This window comes from Clarias gariepinus, chromosome 21, assembly GCF_024256425.1.
Source record: "Clarias gariepinus isolate MV-2021 ecotype Netherlands chromosome 21, CGAR_prim_01v2, whole genome shotgun sequence".
In the NCBI taxonomy this organism is placed as follows: Eukaryota; Metazoa; Chordata; class Actinopteri; order Siluriformes; family Clariidae; genus Clarias; species Clarias gariepinus.
In genome coordinates, this window is record NC_071120.1 from 6,411,409 (window position 1) to 6,429,985 (window position 18,577).

The 18,577-nt window shown below is 36.6% G+C and overlaps 3 protein-coding genes and 1 non-coding gene across 6 annotated transcripts; 3 read left to right on the plus strand and 1 right to left on the minus strand.

Moving 5' to 3' along the window:
* Window positions 1–25: 25 nt before the first annotated feature.
* trnak-uuu (transfer RNA lysine (anticodon UUU)) lies at window positions 26–98 on the minus strand. The gene has a single exon. It is a non-coding gene; the product is annotated as a tRNA-Lys (tRNA).
* Window positions 99–108: 10 nt separating this feature from the next.
* gatc (glutamyl-tRNA amidotransferase subunit C) lies at window positions 109–4,223 on the plus strand. Its single transcript, XM_053480882.1, has 5 exons — window positions 109–474; window positions 2,376–2,426; window positions 2,715–2,884; window positions 3,401–3,504; window positions 3,996–4,223. Exons 1-5 carry the CDS (start codon window positions 214–216, stop codon window positions 4,055–4,057), a joined length of 648 nt encoding a protein of 215 aa, XP_053336857.1. The 5' UTR covers window positions 109–213; the 3' UTR covers window positions 4,058–4,223.
* A 645-nt stretch (window positions 4,224–4,868) lies between these two features.
* LOC128509248 (uncharacterized) lies at window positions 4,869–6,086 on the plus strand. Its single transcript, XM_053480883.1, has 2 exons — window positions 4,869–4,977; window positions 5,344–6,086. The coding sequence occupies exon 2, from the start codon at window positions 5,360–5,362 to the stop codon at window positions 5,834–5,836; it is 477 nt and encodes a 158-aa protein (XP_053336858.1). The 5' UTR covers window positions 4,869–4,977; window positions 5,344–5,359; the 3' UTR covers window positions 5,837–6,086.
* Window positions 6,087–9,001: 2,915 nt separating this feature from the next.
* Window positions 9,002–18,169, plus strand: LOC128509579 (uncharacterized). Of its 3 annotated transcripts, none has more exons than XM_053481357.1 (3): window positions 9,002–9,305; window positions 9,697–9,877; window positions 17,445–18,169. In XM_053481357.1, the coding sequence occupies exon 3, from the start codon at window positions 17,461–17,463 to the stop codon at window positions 17,935–17,937; it is 477 nt and encodes a 158-aa protein (XP_053337332.1). In that variant the 5' UTR covers window positions 9,002–9,305; window positions 9,697–9,877; window positions 17,445–17,460; the 3' UTR covers window positions 17,938–18,169. The 3 variants fall into 3 exon arrangements, with proteins under 3 accessions (XP_053337332.1, XP_053337331.1, XP_053337333.1); XM_053481356.1 differs by having other exon boundaries at window positions 9,697–9,832; XM_053481358.1 differs by lacking the exons at window positions 9,002–9,305; window positions 9,697–9,877 and adding an exon at window positions 17,015–17,092.
* Window positions 18,170–18,577: the final 408 nt, after the last annotated feature.

Genomic DNA, 18,577 nt, shown 5'->3' on the forward strand with positions numbered 1-18,577 from the left:
TCTTGTAGAAAATAAAAAGTACTAGCGCCCGAACAGGGACTTGAACCCTGGACCCTCAGATTAAAAGTCTGATGCTCTACCGACTGAGCTATCCGGGCTTCGAGAGTACATGTTATATGCGGCTCTACAAATAGAGCACACTCACCCGCTCATCTGCTAAACTACGATCAGCTCACCATGATCTCGCGAGGGCTTATCGCTTCATGAGCAGACATGTCTCACAGCGCTGGTGTTAGATATAATTTAGTTTGTGCTGCTGGACAATTACTGCGATCCTCGGCTTTTAGCGCCATAACCCAAACGAGGAAGATCACCACGTGCACACTGCGGCGGTTAAACCCAGCCGCGCCGCTGCGGCCTTCACATCCTCGGTGTGTCTTAGAGGAGCTCCCCGCACACGGTGCGTCTCACTGGGCCAAAAGAGCGAGGTGGCGCCGCTGGACGAGCTCAAGTCAATCTGGGTTCGCTTCAAGGGTAAGTTGCAGTAACATGTGCTTTCAGTCAAAATGTAGGTAACGTTTAAATTTTCTTAGCTTCATTATACAATCTGTTGTACTTAGTATGATTGTCAAACGTCCAGGGAAAAAAACTGAACCGTCCCGTATTCGGAAACTAAAAGACGTGTTCCTTATTGAACCGATGATAACGTTTTCGGCAATTCTGACGCTTATTCGCACGTCGCATTTTTCACGTGTGATTTGGACTAGTGATGGGAAGTTTGAATCATTTTAGTGACTCGGTTCTTTGAATCTCGTTTATCAAAATGAACAAATCTTTTCTTTTGAGTCATTTAGTCATTTCGTTCTTTTGATCAGAAATAAAGTAAAATGTTACATTTTCAATAAACAGACCCCTAATAAATCTACATACAAAACCCTTGGCTATAATTCCAGTAATTAAATAGGACATATTATAATAACCAGAATGAGTAGCTCACCTCTTATATCTTCTAGTCTGAGTTGTTCGTTATTAGTGGTGCTTGCGAAGCGAAGCACTACTATTATTATCTCACAGGTTTCTTATTCTTTTTCTTCTTCTTCCGTACAAAAGTTTGGCGCGTAACTAGTCCCGTGTCGTTTGTCGTACTATTATTATCTCACAGGCTTATTATTAGTGGTGCTTGCAAAACATTACCATTGTTATCTCACAGGCATTTTTTTAGGAAATGTACCTCTCTACTTTTGAATCTATTGCACTGCATAGCGTCTATGGGAGTCACGTGACAAAAGAACTAACGACTCGGAGTAGAAGAGTCATTGAGAAAGAATCGCTCAATTCTGTTTCCTGTACATAACCTGATTTGCGCATGCGCGCCCATTATAAAATGAAGGAGTCACTCTCCGAGATACTCGTTCTTCTGAGTCACGTTAAAGATTCGTTCAAAAAGAACCAATCGTTCATGAACGACCCGTCACCACTACGAAATGCTACCGAATAAACCAAAGAGGGGAAATGGTTTAGTCTTGATGCTTAATTGGGAGTGTGTTTACTTATCAAATAAAAACCTTAAATAAGAACAGTTTGAAGCCATTAGGTACCCAAAGAGTAAAGAAAAGGAGAAACTGGTAGAATGTAAAGACTTGCAGCTGTTATCTCTTAATGAGGACAGTGTTAAATAATTTTGTAGTAAAATAGGCAACATTTAATAACTAATGTGTAACCTGCCTTGCTTGTGTCACTAGCTTACATAACACTGAATATCCAGTGTTTCATGTACTAACCAAGGCAAATTGTTATTGTAATATTATTATTATTTTTTTTCTTCTGTGTGGCCTAAAGGAGAGGTCGCCCAAAGCACTATACACAGTGCAGGCATTGCTTTGAGTGAGAAATTTAAAGCAAAAATTACAACAAATGTCAAAACACAAAATAGAACTTAGTAATCAGGCAACACTGTGTAATCAGGCAACACTGTGTAATCAGGCGAATCAGTCTGCAAGAACTGTTGGATACACTGTGGATATTTTGAATATATATCTTTAACCAATCAAAATGAGTAGCAAATAATATTTCCTGTTTTATGTATAATAGTACATACATGCTATCTATGATTTCTTACAAGCTCAAACAGCTCAAAAACATATATTATTTAAAGAGAAATATATAGGAGGGGCGTTCAGGTCAGACTGGTTGAAAACTTCTGGGTGGTAATAAACCGTGGCGTAAAACCAACTGTGTGCCACCCTCCCAAAAAAACAAAATACAAATAAACATACCCACCCTCCCTCTGTTTCAGGGAAGTGGCAACCCTAAATTAGTTTCTGTTTTACATGCTGTGTGTTTTTACAACCAGTCACCTTAGAGCAAAGTGTTAACTGTTAACATTGTTGTGATTAGTATTATGATTGTGTGATTGTGTTTGTGTTTCTCTTCAGGTTCCACAGTTTCCCACATGGGAGCCAGTAGCTGAGAGCCAGCTTCCTCCTGTAAGGCTCTTATCATACAGCATACAGTTCACATGCTTTCTGTCCAAGTAACTGTAACTGTTAAACATATTCTTGACAGTTACTGACAGGAAATCATGACAGTTAATGGAGGTGGTTAATCAGTAAACCCAATGTTACTACTACTAGTAAAAATACAGTTAATCATAATATGTGTCAATATGTGTCATATATCATAGAAATGCCTTTATGTAACATCATGGGACATTTTCATCATGCTTCCCTATGTATACTTACGATGATGTTTTCATTTTATGTTTCATTCTGCAGTCTACTAAAGTCTCTGTAGACCTCGTGGACAAGTTGGAGAGACTCGCTCTTGTAGATTTTGGCAGTCAGGAAGGCGTGGAGTGTCTGGAGAAAGCGATTCGGTTCGCCGATCAGCTCCATGTGGTAGATACAGAAGATGTGGAACCTATGGATTCTGTCCTGGAGGACATGTAAGAGCGAGACCAACAAATTATATTTGATTGACATTTATGCAGGTTAGAAAAATTGAAATTTTGCTTAAAACGTAAAAAATTATCTACTGGACCAAAGAGGGAGGGTTTTCGCAGGTCAGCTGCACATCTCATAAACCTTGACACAGGGTTAAAACCTATAAAAAACAGTATCATGAGATCCAAAGTTTTTTTATGCAAGCATTTCTCAGTTACCTTACCTAAACTTTAAAAGCATTATTATTTTATAATGCATATTAGCTGGGTTGTTTTGTAACTGCTATATATACAGTATAAAAATACTCCTGTGTCCTTGGGTTCTGTAAATTACATTTAGTCAGGAAACAAACATGTCACAATACTCACTTCAGAACAATCAGTCTGGACTACAGATAGACAATGAATAAGTAAAAAAAAGTTAGTACGCTGATTATTATTCTTAGTAGTAGTAATATTCCAGTCAATATTCTGCAGTAAGTGCTATAACTGGCCAGTTTGACTTTGTGTTTTTCTTAGAGCTGTGTATCTGAGAGAAGACACGGTGACGGAGGGAAACTGTGCAGAGGATCTTCTTCGGCTTTCCAGATGCACAGAGGAGGAATATTTTGTAGCACCTCCAGGTCAGCATACTCATCTCACACACACATGCTCAAACACCTTGTGTTCTGTTTGGGTCCAAATAAATTAACTGAACTTATTTATATAAAATGAGAGATTTACTTTATGTGTGCTTACTGTAACTCTGAGTAATATCCAAATGAGCTTGAAAAAATAAACTAACAAGCAAAACCTTATCTTTTACTTTAATTTATTTTAGATGTAGACTTCTAGGCATTACAACACAAGTAAACTGATAGTGTTATGTTTTGATTTCCTTTTCTGAATCACCTACTGGCATGCTCTGGAAAGTGCAACAACAACAACAAGCCCAGCTCACTCAGGAATGTGTGACGTAGAGCAATTTGGCTGGAATTCCCCTTCTCCCTTCATACCTGATCTCCCTTTCCTTTCTCCAGCACACCTGTAATGAACATGAAACAGAAACTAGCCCTGTCATTACCACTAATAGTTATGAGTAAAGACTTTCCTTTTTTTTTTTGTCTCCACCCAGGAAACATTCCTCTCCCAAAGAGAGAGGAACGAAGCGCCATGCTGAAGCACTCAGAGCTCTGAAAGCAAAAAGATCAAGCAAGACACTTTGTTACAATAAACATGAAGACCTGTTTAAACAATCTGTCTGTTTCTGTTCATATTAAATAATACGAGTTATAACTGACTACATATTAATAATTCACTTAGATAATGGCAGGTTCTAATTTCCATAGCTGAAGCAATGCGACAAACAATTAGCAGGTTTCGTTTAGCAGAAACACAAACTGATCACACCTGTGTAAAATCACCGGACACTAAATGCGTCATTACTGTAGATGTATTGTGATGATAAAAAAATATCAGAGTCTGTGTGATGCTAAAAGCAACAAAAACAGCATGTTTAACATGTTTGATAACTGCATGTTTAATGTGTTGAACCCAAAGTTGCACCCGTGATCTAAGAGCTTCAAGGAGTGCGACTAAGAGCTGTGGTAATCATTAATATGATCTGGTGCTCATCTCAGGACTCCAAATCATATCCTGATCATGCTGAGTTTACTGATTTAACACTACCTTCATGTCAAGGAGATTTCCTTTCTGCTGGTATCTACACAGGAAACACAAGAACTCATTTAACTTAATACTATTATTATACAGTCACAATTGGGTCATTTTGAGGTAAACAGAAACATGCAGTTAAATTATCACCAGTACAATGTGTCACATGGGAAGGAACTTCAGCTGATATCCGGAAATGGAAAGTACAGTAGGAGGCTACTGAAAACAAAACCTAACAGAGGGAGAGCTGTACTCCTCTTCTATTGGTCTGAATATGAGCTCATCTCCTATTGGCTGTCATTTGGATAATGGGCGTGGCTGTGGGGCTATATTATGTAGTGCAGTCAGCTGGAGAGGATTGTTCAGACTTGTATCCTTTATCTAAGGACACGAAGAGAAAAAGCCTTTTGAGAAAACATTCATACATTAATTTTTAAAATAAGGTGAGTTTATCTTCTGTTTAAATGATGTGTTTTTAAATAATATTTATGTATGTTCATTCAGAAACAGATTAAAAAATGTTGATGGTAAAAAGTTTGAACAAGTTTGAATCCGGTATCACTTGATTAGAATTATCTAGTTGAACTTTTACATCTCTTTTATGTTTTCTGTTGTTAAAATCGTGTTTTAAAATGCAGTGTTTTCTAAATGGTATTACTGGGGTGTGGTAATTATTTCACGTGGTTATACATAGCATTGTAACTGCATTATTAGCCTTGTCTTATAACAAGCTTCTATTATCTTTGTCACTGTTTCCCTTCAGTTCACAGCACTAATCTGATCTCTTTGCTTGTTGTTTATTACACAAGTCATTAAGAAGTGGATATGATGGAGCTCATCATCAAAGTCCTGAGTGGAGAAACGTGGTCCGTGCACGTGAACCCGAGTGATACCATTGGTGAACTCAAGCAACAGATCGCCCCGCTCTTTAATGCAACACCTTCACAGCTGAGGCTTTCCATCTCCAATGGACAAAACCTGCAGCTCGACTGTGATCAGAAGACGGTGAGAGATTACGGCCTGAGCTCAGGATCCACCGTGATGCTGCTGATCTCCGCGACACCTCCGCCGTTTCAGGTGTTCGTGAAGAACGAGAAAGGGCAGACGAGAACATATGAAATCACTAATGATGAAACCGTTGATCAGTTGATGAGAAAGATATATGAAAGAGAAAGAACACCAATCGACCAGCAGCGACTGATCTACAGTGGTCAACAGCTAGAGTCTGGAAAGAGGCTGCAGGATTACAACATTGTTACTGGAAGCACTATTTACATGACCCTCCGTCTGCGTGGAGGCTGATGCGACAGAAACACATGGAGATTATTTTAGACTTATATATATACTTTAACATTTAATACTTTTGGAATAATTTATTAGCACAAGTAGCTTAAATAAGTTAATATTTAAACATATAATGTAATATCACATAAAAAATATTACAATTATTTATTTATTTATTTAATTGAAAAACTGTTATGATTTACTTTGTGATGGTTCATAAAAATATTAAATTATACTTCTTTTAATAAATAATTATACAATAACTGAATTGCTTTGACTTTTTTTTTGCAAAAAGATCTGACTGTGACAGGAGATAAATATTACTTAGCCTTCTATCGAATTATATTTCCCTCTTCATCTCCATGTGTATATTAAAGCTTGTTAAAGTCCAGGCTTATTACTCAGAAATTTACAGTAACGCTACATAATAATTACACATGCCAATCTGTCCTCACAAATAAAACACATTTGAGATCACAGACGTTGTGAAAGAGGTCTTCATAATTCCAGAATAATTATATTTCCAATTATCTTAAAGTGAGTATCTTCACAGCAGGATTATGTCACCTTACACTTAACAAACACAAAAAAAGTAGTGTATGTTACGTGTATAACTAAAGTTTGTTCATGAAGGGGTTAAATCTACATCTGGATTCCTGTAAACCTGCTTTTCCGACAGTGCTAATTATTAAAGGAGCAAACAAAAATCAGGCTGACTGTTCGGTTTAATACAATTTTAGTATACGCAGGTCATGTATGAAGTAATGTTTCTATGAAAATACAGAAAACAATTAAATTATTCACCTTGAAATTACTGTGTAGGTCTACCATATAAGAAAGTATTAACATGTAACAAATTGCCCAAAACCAAAGACAGACTAACAGCTAGATGTCTTTATGGTCTTAACTCTTTGTAGGTCATATTGTCAAATTATATTAATAATAAACTTTGTTGATTTATACATATGAACAAAATGCTAACACTAGACAAGCAAAAGAGCAAACCGTCTCATTGAATTTCAGAGGATCCTGCAAGGGATTTGTAACCATGTGTGTTATACAACACTTTTACATGTGACTATGATAATTTGTCCTCCAAAATAACAAAAGAAGTAGTGTATGTTAAGTGTATAAATAACCAATAGACCATGGCAGTGAACTTTCCAGAAGCTGTGATGCAATAGCGTTGGCTTTTCCCATCTCATGTACTAAACTTTCACTTTCTTATAATGTATTTCTCCAAAATTGAAACTTATTGAGGCTGGGATGGGAGAAAAAAGAATTCATCTAAATCCTAATTAAAGGGGTTTATCGAACATTTTGGTTTTGGTTAACTGTGATAATAGCTATTTGTAACAAAAAAGGAATCAGTCTGAAGTCATTCTGAGGAACAAACAAACCAACTAAATAAAATAAAATATATACTGAAAAATCATCATTACATTTTACTATACAGTATATACAGTAATGACACCATGACAGTGAAATTTTTAAAAGATGTGACGTAAGGAATTAGGGCGGGTTTCCCCGTCACATGACCAGAGATAAATTATTTTTCACATCATCACAATTATCATTGCTTTTTTCCTCTAAAATTGAAACTGACTAGGATGTCTTGTTTACAATTCCACTTTAAAGCACAACAGCGCCACTGCAGCATCTTTTCTGGCTTTTACTAACACCTGAGTGCTGAACGGAAACAGAAAGTTCCTGAACAAAACACAGAGAGTGAATCCTAACGGAGGGGGCGGAGCTTGTAGTTATTCCGCTCCCTCACACTCGTCTCCTATTATTCTGTAAATAAGGGGCGTGGCCTTTCACTCAGATCTGATCGGGGAAAAGAATACTGTGGAGTGAGAGGTAGGTTTCACTTTGGTTTAAATAATGTGTACATAATAATAATAATAATAATAATAATAATAATAATAATAAAATAATAATAATAAAGTTTAACAATGTTTTGTATCAAAGTCACTGTAAAATTTAGTTACTTTAAATTATGTTTGTTTTATTTGTTTGTTCATTAATAATTTATCAATATAAACAATTGTGTTTAATGTTTATATGGAAAAAAATGAAACGTATAAAATAAATCAGAAATTTAAACATTTTATTAGGAGCTACACAGTCCAGCTACTGCATGGCTTATTATCCATATCCATAGAGTAGCAGTAGCAGAAGATAATAGTGATAAGCCCACCATGAAGCCAAACAACACAAAGGGAGTTCAAGGAGTTTCTGATTAGTCTATACTGTAACACACACACACACACACACACACACAGGCTGATGCAGGGGATTCTGCTCTCCTGTGTACTGCACTGCATAGTGTCTATGGAAGTCATGGTGACAAAAGAACAAACGACTAGTAGAAGAGTCATTTAGAAAGAATCGCGCAATTCTGTTTCCTGTACATAACCTGATTTGCGCATGCACGCCCAGTAGAAAATGAAGGAATCACTCTACGAGTCACGTTAAAGATTCGTTCAAAAAGAACCAATTGTTCATGAACGACCCGTCACTACTAAGAAATGCTACCGAATAAACCAAAGAGGGGAAATGGTTTAGTCTTGATGCTTAATTGGGAGTGTGTTTACTTATCAAATGAAAACCTTAAATAAGAACAGTTTGAAGCCATTAGGTACCCAAAGAGTAAAGAAAAGGAGAAACTGGTAGAATGTAAAGACTTGCAGCTGTTATCTCTTAATGAGAACAGTGTTAAATAATTTTGTAGTAAAATAGGCAACATTTAACAATTAATGTGTAACCTGCCTTGCTGTGTCACTAGCTTACATAACACTGAATATAATTTCATGTGTTTCATGTCAAGGCAAATTATTATTTTAATATTTTTAAATATTTTTTCTTCTTCTGTGGGCGCCTGAAGAAGAGGTTGTCCAGAGCACTATACACAGTGAAATTCAGAGCAAAACAAATGCCAAAACACAAAACAGAACTTAGTAATCAGGCAACACTGTGTAATCAGGCGAATCAGTCTGCAATAACTGTTAGATACACTGTGGATATTTTAAATATAAATCTTTAGCTAATCAAAATGAGTAGCAAATAATATTTTCTGTTTTATGTATAATGGTACATACATGCTATCTATGATTTCTTACAAGCTCAAACAGCTCAAAAACATATTATTTAAAGAGAAATATATAGGAGGGGCGTTCAGGTCAGACTGGTTGAAAACTTCTGGGTGGTAATAAACCGTGGCGTAAAACCAACTGTGTGCCACCCTCCCAAAAAAACAAAATACAAATAAACATACCCACCCTCCCTCTGTTTCAGGGAAGTGGCAACCCTAAATTAGTTTCTGTTTTACATGCTGTGTGTTTTCACAACCAGTCACCTTAGAGCAAAGTGTTAACTGTTAACATTGTTGTGATTAGTATTATGATTGTGTGATTGTGTTTGTGTTTCTCTTCAGGTTCCACAGTTTCCCACATGGGAGCCAGTAGCTGAGAGCCAGCTTCCTCCTGTAAGGCTCTTATCATACAGCATACAGTTCACATGCTCTCTGCCCAAGTAACTGTAACTGTTAAACATATTCTTGACAGTTACTGACAGGAAATCATGACAGTTCAGCCAGAAAGTTCACCAGAGTTCACTCCAACACACCACAGGTCATAGAGATATAATTACACAGAATGCACAGATTCATGCTGCAGGTATAACAGTATTTGGAAACATCATTTGTAAACTTATTTGATGGTGGTTAATCTGTAAACCTAATGTTACTACTACTAGTAAAAATACAGGTAATCATAATGTATGTCATATATCATAGAAATGCCTTTAGCATCACGTGACATTTTCTATCATGCTTCCCTCTGTATACTAACGATGATGTTTTCATTTTCATTCTGTAGTCTACTAAAGTCTCTGTAGACCTTGTGGACAAGTTGGAGAGACTCGCTCTTGTGTCTGGAGAAAGTAATTCGGTTCGCCGATCAGCTCCATGTGGTCGATACAGAAGGTGTGGAACCGATGGATTCTGGAGGACATGTAAGGGCGAAACCCAACAAATTATTTTGATTGACATGTATGCAGGTTAGAAAAATCTATATTTTGCTTAAAGGGGTCATACAGCACTACATGCACTATTTTAAGCTGTTTGGACTAAACTGTGTGTTAGGAGAGAGCGTACACAACCACTCTACGATGATAAAGAGCCGCCCAGTGGTTTTCTTTTCGTTTATTACAGTGACATCCCCCTTCTGAAATCAGGCCAATCGCAAAAGCCTTGCCTTGTGACGCCACACCACAAGAGGGCGTTCCTACACAAGTTGATTGACACTGGTGTTTTAGCAAAGACCCGCCCCGAGTGAGAAGACGCTGTCGGCCATTGTTTTTTCGCCACTGGAGCAAAATGACGCCTAAGCGAGTGTTGTGTACAGTTGTTGGGTGTAATAGCGAACACAGCAGTCGTCATTCACTACCTAGGGTTAGTGACCTAGGGTACCTACCTAGGGTTAGGTATCTGAGCCACTGAGGACGCAGTGGCTGAATTTAGTTTTTGAAGCTAACGTCCCCGCCGATTTACCTAAATGCGTTCATGTTTGCACTACTCATTTTTCACCAGACTGCTTTATAAACGCGGGTCAATATAAAGCAGGTTTTACTAGGTAGCTGCTCCTAAAAATCGGATCTGTACTAACGCTTCGTGTTCCCGCTTCATCTTCACCAGGCTCGGTGAGTGTGATTTATTTTACTATGACTCTTTGCAGATCGCCTTTTCTAATAATCACGATGAATGCTGAGTGTAAGTTAACTTATACTCTCATAGAACATGGTTATGGCTTCTTCTCTGTGTACAGCCGTCTCTATATAATCCCTAATCGCCCGTTTATAATAAACAATGCATTGAGGTGATTGTCTAGTTGCAAACTGTGTACGTAGTCGGAAAACTATATTATGCTTACCTTTGTTACGTTAGATGGTTTATAACGATGTCTGTCAAAGTCATGTAAACACATCAGTAAACACATCGCGTCCGTATCTCTCTCGTTAAGTTTCTCCGCTTTTGTTGTTGTTGCTCACGGCAGCGCAACAGCCCGTTAATTCATGCACATGCAGTGATGAGAAAGACAAACGGGTCGATGCATGTCCATTCTTTTAATTTCTGCGTTGTCAGGCGATATTACAAACTTCCGCGTAGGTTCCGTACTTAAACACTCTAAAAAATGATTCTGTGGCCTTGTAAATTTCACAATTATAAAAAGGTTATGTTACCTTAATAAAATCTCTAAAAGTCACATACATGATTGTTTGAGTTAGACAAATCAAAATAAATGCTTAAGAAAACAACTATTCATTTTGTCTTAAATTTACACTATAATTTAAGTTTACTTCACTAGTGAAAATCAGCATTTGACTAACTTAATTATATTTTTAACATGCACTTAATATTTTTTGTTACATTTCAATCAAAATATCTGTTAATGGAGTAATTGTACTGATTAGTTTCAAGAACTACAATTATCACTCATTCCAACTCAATATTCTTTATGTTTAACAACAAAAACTTAAATAATTGAGTAAATTGCCCTGTGCAAGTGCTCATGGGAAGTCTGGTGTAACATCAGAGACAAGAAGGCTGTGAAGATGTGAGAATGGACATGAAGCACCTGGAACATTCTGGAACACTCCTTACAAATCCTGGTGAGTAAACAGCTAACACAAGTTACTGTAATAATGACTCTGTCTGCCTGCACACACAACTTTATAGGGTGTGAGCTACTGTTCTGAATCCTGTCACAGCCGAGCTCCAGAGCTAACGATAGCTAGCAACAGGCCAGTCCTGGGGTTCATAGTGATTTAGCTTGTTTGTTCCAACCACCGAACAGCTCAGCTAAAGCGGCGTTAATACAGACACTTAAAATCTGGTGTAAAAGGAGAGATTTAACACCGAGCAGGAGCGCGTGCATGTCCGGGTTTCTCGGTGTAAACGGCGGCGGTTGTGCCGCAATATTTGAATTTCTCCCGCCAAATGCGGTGATTTTGCGCAGCCTACCGCCACTGTGGCGAGGATATAAAACTAACATGTTCAAATAATTACCGCATGTGTAACATTACACACCTCACACACTGAACCGCGAGTCTGCTCGGTCACTCCGACACTTTAAGGAGGAAACGCGGACCAAAGCAGGTTTAAACAGCAGAAATGAGGTGCAGTGTCCGGACTCTGGCAGTGTTTTACCCGTTACTGTATGTGAGTATTTTTATCATGATTAAACACTGAGCAAGCAGCAGCAGATGTTATAAAATAAATGTGCTAAGTACTGTACTAGTAACTAAAGCTATGAAATATAACGATTTTAGTGAAAATACAACATTTCTTTCAGAATTATAATTAGGAGAAAGTAAAATGAAATTAAAATATTGAAGTGAAATGTTATGTATGTTGTGATATATAAGTAAAAGAAACTAAAACTGATTGATTTTGTGTGTTTGTGTGAAACATGTTATATATTTTCTATATCTCTTTCACAGCATCAACACCACTAATGAAGAGAAGTTGAATGGAGATAAAACAGGAGGTAAATGTCAACTTTTTAAATGTTACAGAAGTATTAAATGTGTAACCATTGAATTAAAGATAGAAATTAAAACAAGGCTTAAAATATTTCACTTTACCTATAATAAGTCTAGACTATACAAGTTTTCCACTCGAATATACTAGATTTTAGTATGTGGAATATACTAGTCATGTGTAAATAAAGTTGGGTATCATTTTTATACAAGGGACAAAAACATGCACAAGGGACGTTCAAGTCAAAGCGGGACCGTTGATTGTGCAGAATAACAGAACACTCCCTTTATTTCTCTCTATATTTTTTTCTCTATGTATGAGGTTGTGCATTGTTCTGTAAGAGCAAAATGCCTTTGGTGATCGAAGCAGTCTGTTTTGTGTAAAAGCAATCCACTGGAATGTTCCCCGGAATTTTACCAGCAATGCGCTACAGAAAATCCAATCAGTTTTACGTCTTCATTTTAGAGAATTTTCATCACAAGTCGCGCTTTGACGTAAACACCTCTCGTAGATCAGTGTGGTGATGTATATTAACATATATTCCATTCAAATACATACTTTTTAATGTATTTGAACGGAAGTACTATTTTACCAGTCTGGTAGACTTTATAGTAACAGTCACACTTGTACTTACTTGTATACTATTGTTCCTTTTTCAGGTGCCAGCATTATGGGATGGGTGTAAACTGTGTGCATTTGTCGCATCATCAAAAGGAATTTCGATCATTATGGAGTGAAGCATGGTACTGTTGGTGATGATATTTAGTGTCCTGTGTTCATTTAGACTGTCATTGCTTCTTTAAGATTTAAGAAGGTCTGCACACACATTTGTATGGATCCCACAGTTTGCAGGAAACTGAAGTGTGAAGGTGTGCAATCTTTCAGATGTAAAATGTGACTCATTAGATTCTAATACAAAAGTCTACTTTCCTCATGTTAACTGTATAATACTTGTAGCAGAAGTATTGTTTCTGAGACTGTTTACTAATAAGATAAATCCAGCTCTTTGTTTATGATCCTGTTACATGTCATTTGCAAAGTAAACCAGGTTGAGTTTAGACTTCATGTCTTGTTAAATTTGGCAAATAAATGTTTAATTAAAATGGTAATTTGTGTATTGTTTCTTTCATTCAGTTAAAATATTAAGTAAATGTAGCACATTTGTTTGTTAAATAATAGTATAATTTTCAGTATCTTCTACCTTCCATTTTAATTATATCTACTCAATTATTTTACTCATTTTCACTTTGCATTAACTTCTGATTTTCATTACATTTACTCAATTTTGTACATCATTGTACTAAATATAGTTATTCAGGTCTACTTAATTTTTTTACTGACTTGTACTTAATTCACAAAGTATATTTTACATAATTTTTATATTTTTTTATATTTACTCAATATTTTTAAGTGTAAAAATGTTTCACCAAAAAAATTGAGTACAGCACAGTTTTATTTTTTAGAGTGAATCAAACCAAAAACGACTGAAGAAAACAGGCTCGGGCTCTATAATCCATAGTTTTCCAGTTTGGACTGCATTACCCACTGAAACAGTACTGAAACAGGTTGCTGAAAACAGAGCTAGTTTTTACCAGGTAAAAGTAGTGTTTTTTTTACACAATCCTTTTGAATTTTTAATTAACGTATAATACAAACTTTTCATTAGGACCCTTAAGATCATATTAAAATTTAATGAAAAATATAATGTGTAGGACCTTTAAAACATCGAAAATTATCTACTGGACCTAAGAGGGAGGGTTTTCGCAGGTCAGCTGCACATCTCATAAACCTTGACACAGGGTTAAAACCTATAAAAAACAGTATCATGAGAACCAAAGTTTTTTTATGCAAGCATTTCTCAGTTACCTTACCTAAACTTTAAAAGCATCATTATTTTATAATGCATATTAGCTGGGTTGTTTTGTAACTGCTACATATACAGTATAAAAGTACTCCTGTGTCCTTGGGTTCTGTAAATTACATTTAGTCAGGAAACAAACATGTCATAATACTCACTTCAGAACAATCAGTCTGGACTACAGATGGACAATGAATAAGTAAAAAAAGTTAGTACGCTGATTATTATTCTTAGTAGTAGTAATATTCCAGTCAATATTCTGCAGTAAGTGCTATAGAGAGAGGAACGAAGCGCCATGCTGAAGCACTCAGAGCTCTGAAAGCAAAAAGATCAAGCAAGACACTTTGTTACAATAAACATGAAGACCTGTTTAAACAATCTGTCTGTTTCTGTTCATATTAAATAATACGCGTAATAACTGACTACATATTAATAATTCACTTAGATAATGGCAGGTTTTAATTTCCATAGCTAAAGCAATGCGACAAATAATTAGCAGGTTTCGTTTAGCAGAAACACAAATTGATCACACCTGTGTAAAATCACCGGACACTAAATGCGTCATTACTGTAAATGTATTGTGATGATAAAAAAATATCAGAGTCAGTGTGATGCTAAAAGCAACAAAAACAGCATGTTTAACATGTTTAAAAACTGCATGTTTAATGTGTGGAGATTTCAAACACCCCACCAATGTTGAAGGCAAAGTTGCACCCGTGATCTAAGAGCTTCAAGGACTGCGTCTAAGAGCTGTGGTAATCATTAATATGATCTGGTGCTCATCCTAGGACTTCAAATCATATCCTGATCATGCCGAGTTTACTGATTTAACACTACCTTCATGTCAAGTAGATTTCCTTTCTGCTGGTATCTACAGATTGTTCATTACGGAGCTCATTTTACTTACAGTGGTGTGAAAAACTATTTGCCCCCTTCCTGATTTCTTATTCTTTTGCATGTTTGTCACACAAAATGTTTCTGATCATCAAACACATTTAATCTATTAGTCAAAGATAACACAAGTAAACACAAAATGCAGTTTTTAAATGATGGTTTTAGGAGAAAAAAAATCCAAACCTACATGGCCCTGTGCGAAAAAGTAATTGCCCCCTGAACCTAATAACTGGTTGGGCCACCCTTAGCAGCAATAACTGCAATCAAGCGTTTGCGATAACTTGCAACGAGTCTTTTACAGCGCTCTGGAGGAATTTTGGCCCACTCATCTTTGCAGAATTGTTGTAATTCAGCTTTATTTGAGGGTTTTTTAGCATGAACCGCCTTTTTAAGGTCATGCCACAACATCTCAATAGGATTCAGGTCAGGACTTTGACTAGGCCACTCCAAAGTCTTCATTTTGTTTTTCTTCAGCCATTCAGAGGTGGATTTGCTGGTGTGTTTTGGGTCATTGTCCTGCTGCAGCACCCAAGATCGCTTCAGCTTGAGTTGACGAACAGATGGCCGGACATTCTCCTTCAGAATTTTTTGGTAGACAGTAGAATTCATGGTTCCATCTATCACAGCAAGCCTTCCAGGTCCTGAAGCAGCAAAACAACCCCAGACCATCACACTACCACCACCATATTTTACTGTTGGTATGATGTTCTTTTTCTGAAATGCTGTGTTACTTTTACGCCAGATGTAACGGGACACGCACCTTCCAAAAAGTTCAACTTTTGTCTCGTCGGTCCACAAGGTATTTTGCCAAAAGTCTTGGAAATCATTGAGATGTTTTTTAGCTAAATTGAGACGAGCCTCAATGTTCTTTTTGCTTAAAAGTGGTTTGCGCCTTGGAAATCTGCCATGCAGGCCATTTTTGCCCAGTCTCTTTCTTATGGTGGAGTCGTAAACACTGACCTTAATTGAGGCAAGTGAGGCCTGCAGTTCTTTAGATGTTGTCCTGGGGTCTTTTGTGGCCTCTCGGATGAGTTGTCTCTGCGCTCTTGGGGTAATTTTGGTCGGCCGGACACTCCCGGGAAGGTTCACCACTGTTCCATGTTTTTGCCATTTGTGGATAATGGCTCTCACTGTGGTTCGCTGGAGTCCCAAAGCTTTAGAAATAACTTTATAACCTTTACCAGACTGATAGATTTCAATTACTTTTGTTCTCATTTGTTCCTGAATTTCTTTGGATCTTGGCATGATGTCTAGCTTTTGAGGTGCTTTTGGTCTACTTCTCTGTGCCAGGTAGCTCCTATTTTAGTGATTTCTTGATTGAAACAGGTGTGGCAGTAATCAGGCCTGGGGGTGACTACAGAAATTGAACTCAGGTGTGATAAACCACAGTTAAGTTGTTTTTTAACAAGGGGGCAATCACTTTTTCACACAGGGCCATGTAGATTTGGAGTTTTTTTTTCTCCCTAAATAATAAAAACCTTCATTTAAAAACTGCATTTTGTGTTCAATTATGTTATCTTTAATTAATAGTTAACGGTTTTGATGAGCAGAAACATTTAAGTGTGACAAACATGCAAAAGAATAAGAAATCAGGAAAATAGTTTTTCACACCACTGTATTATTATTATTATTATTATTATTATACAGTCACAATTGGGTCTTTTTAAGGTAAACATGCAGTTAAATTATCACCAGTACAATGTGTTAGATTGGAGGGAACTTCAGCTGATATCCAGAAATGCAAAGTACAGTAGGAGGCTGTGTAAGACTTAGAAAACAAAACCTAACAGAGTCCTACTAGTCTGAATATGAGCTCATCTCTTATTGACTGTCATTTGAATAATGGGCGTGGCTGTGGGGCTACAGTATATTATGTAGTGCAGTCAGCTGGAGAGGATTGTTCGGACCTTTATCCTTTACCTGAGGACACGAAGAGAAAAAGCCTTTTAAAAAACATTCATACATTAATTTTTCAAATAAGGTAAGTTTATCTTATGTTTAAATAATGTGTTTTAAAATAATATTGTATGTTCATTCAGAAACAGATTCACAAAGGTTAATGGTGCTTTGTGATGATGTAAATTGTTAAAAGCGCTATACAAATAAAATTGAATTGAATGGTAAATAGTTTGAACAAGTTTGAATCCCGTATAACTTGATTAGAAATATCTAATTGAACTTTTACATCTCTTTTATGTTTTCTGTTGTTAAAATTGTCTTTTAAAATGCAGTCCTTTTTAATTGATACTGCTGGGGTGTGGTTATCTTTGTCACTGTTTCCCTTCAGTTCACAGCACTAATCTGATCTGTTTGCTTGTTGTTTATTACACAAGTCATTAAGAAGTGTATATGATGGAGCTCATCATCAAAGTCCTGAGTGGAGATACGCGGTCTGTGCACGTGAACCCGAGTGATACCATTGGTGAACTCAAGCAACAAATCGCCCCGCTCTTTAATGCAACACCTTCACAGCTGAGGCTTTCCATATCCAATGGACAAAACCTGCAGCTCGACTGTGATCAGAAGACGGTGAGAGATTACGGCCTGAGCTCAGGATCCACCGTGATGCTGCTGATCTTCGCGACACCTCCGCCGTTTCAGGTGTTCGTGAAGAACGAGAAGGGGCAGACGAGAACATACGATGTCACTGATGATGAAACCGTCGATCAGTTGATGAGGAAGATCAGATCAGAAGAGAGAACACCAATCGACCAGCAGCGGCTGATCTACAATGGCCGACAGCTTGAGTCTGGAAAGAGGCTGCAGGATTACAACATTGTTACTGGAAGCACTATTTACATGACCCTCCGTCTGCGTGTAGGCTAATGCGACAGAAACACATGGAGATTATTTTAGACTTATATATATACTTTAACATTTAGTACTTTTGAAATAATTTATTAGCACAAGAAGCTTAAATAAGTTAACATTTAAACATATAATGTAATATCACATAAAAATTATTAAATTTATTTATTTATTTAATTGAAAAATTGTTATGATTTACTTTGTGATGGTTCGTAAAAATATTAAATTATACTTTTAATAAATAATTATACAATAACTGAATTGCTTTGACTTTTTTTTGCAAAGAGATCTGACTGTGACAGGAGATTAATATTTTATATATATATATATATATATATATATATATATATATATATATACACACATCTGGATTCCTGTAAACCTGCTTTTCCGACAGTGCTAATAGTTAAACGAGCTAAGCAAAGAAAAATCAGGCTGACTGTTCGGTTTAATACAATTTTAGTATACGCAGGTCATGTATGAAGTAATGTTTCTATGAAAATACAGCAAACAATTAAATTATTCACTTAGAAATTACTGTGTACTGTAGGTCTACCATATAAGAAATTAACATGTAACAAATTGCCCAAAACCAAAGACAGACTAACAGCTAGATGTCTTTTATGGTCTCAACTCTTTGTTATATTGTCAAATTATA

Bases quoted from the DNA above. Each gene is read 5' to 3' on its own strand.
- gatc (XM_053480882.1), top strand. From the start codon at position 214: ATGTCTCACAGCGCTGGTGTTAGATATAATTTAGTTTGTGCTGCTGGA. The intron at 475-2,375 runs GTAAGTTGCAGT...GTTTCTCTTCAG, and splicing joins AATCTGGGTTCGCTTCAAGG to GTTCCACAGTTTCCCACATG. The intron at 2,885-3,400 runs GTAAGAGCGAGA...TGTTTTTCTTAG, and splicing joins GATTCTGTCCTGGAGGACAT to AGCTGTGTATCTGAGAGAAG.
- LOC128509248 (XM_053480883.1), top strand. From the start codon at position 5,360: ATGATGGAGCTCATCATCAAAGTCCTGAGTGGAGAAACGTGGTCCGTG.
- LOC128509579 (XM_053481357.1), top strand. From the start codon at position 17,461: ATGATGGAGCTCATCATCAAAGTCCTGAGTGGAGATACGCGGTCTGTG.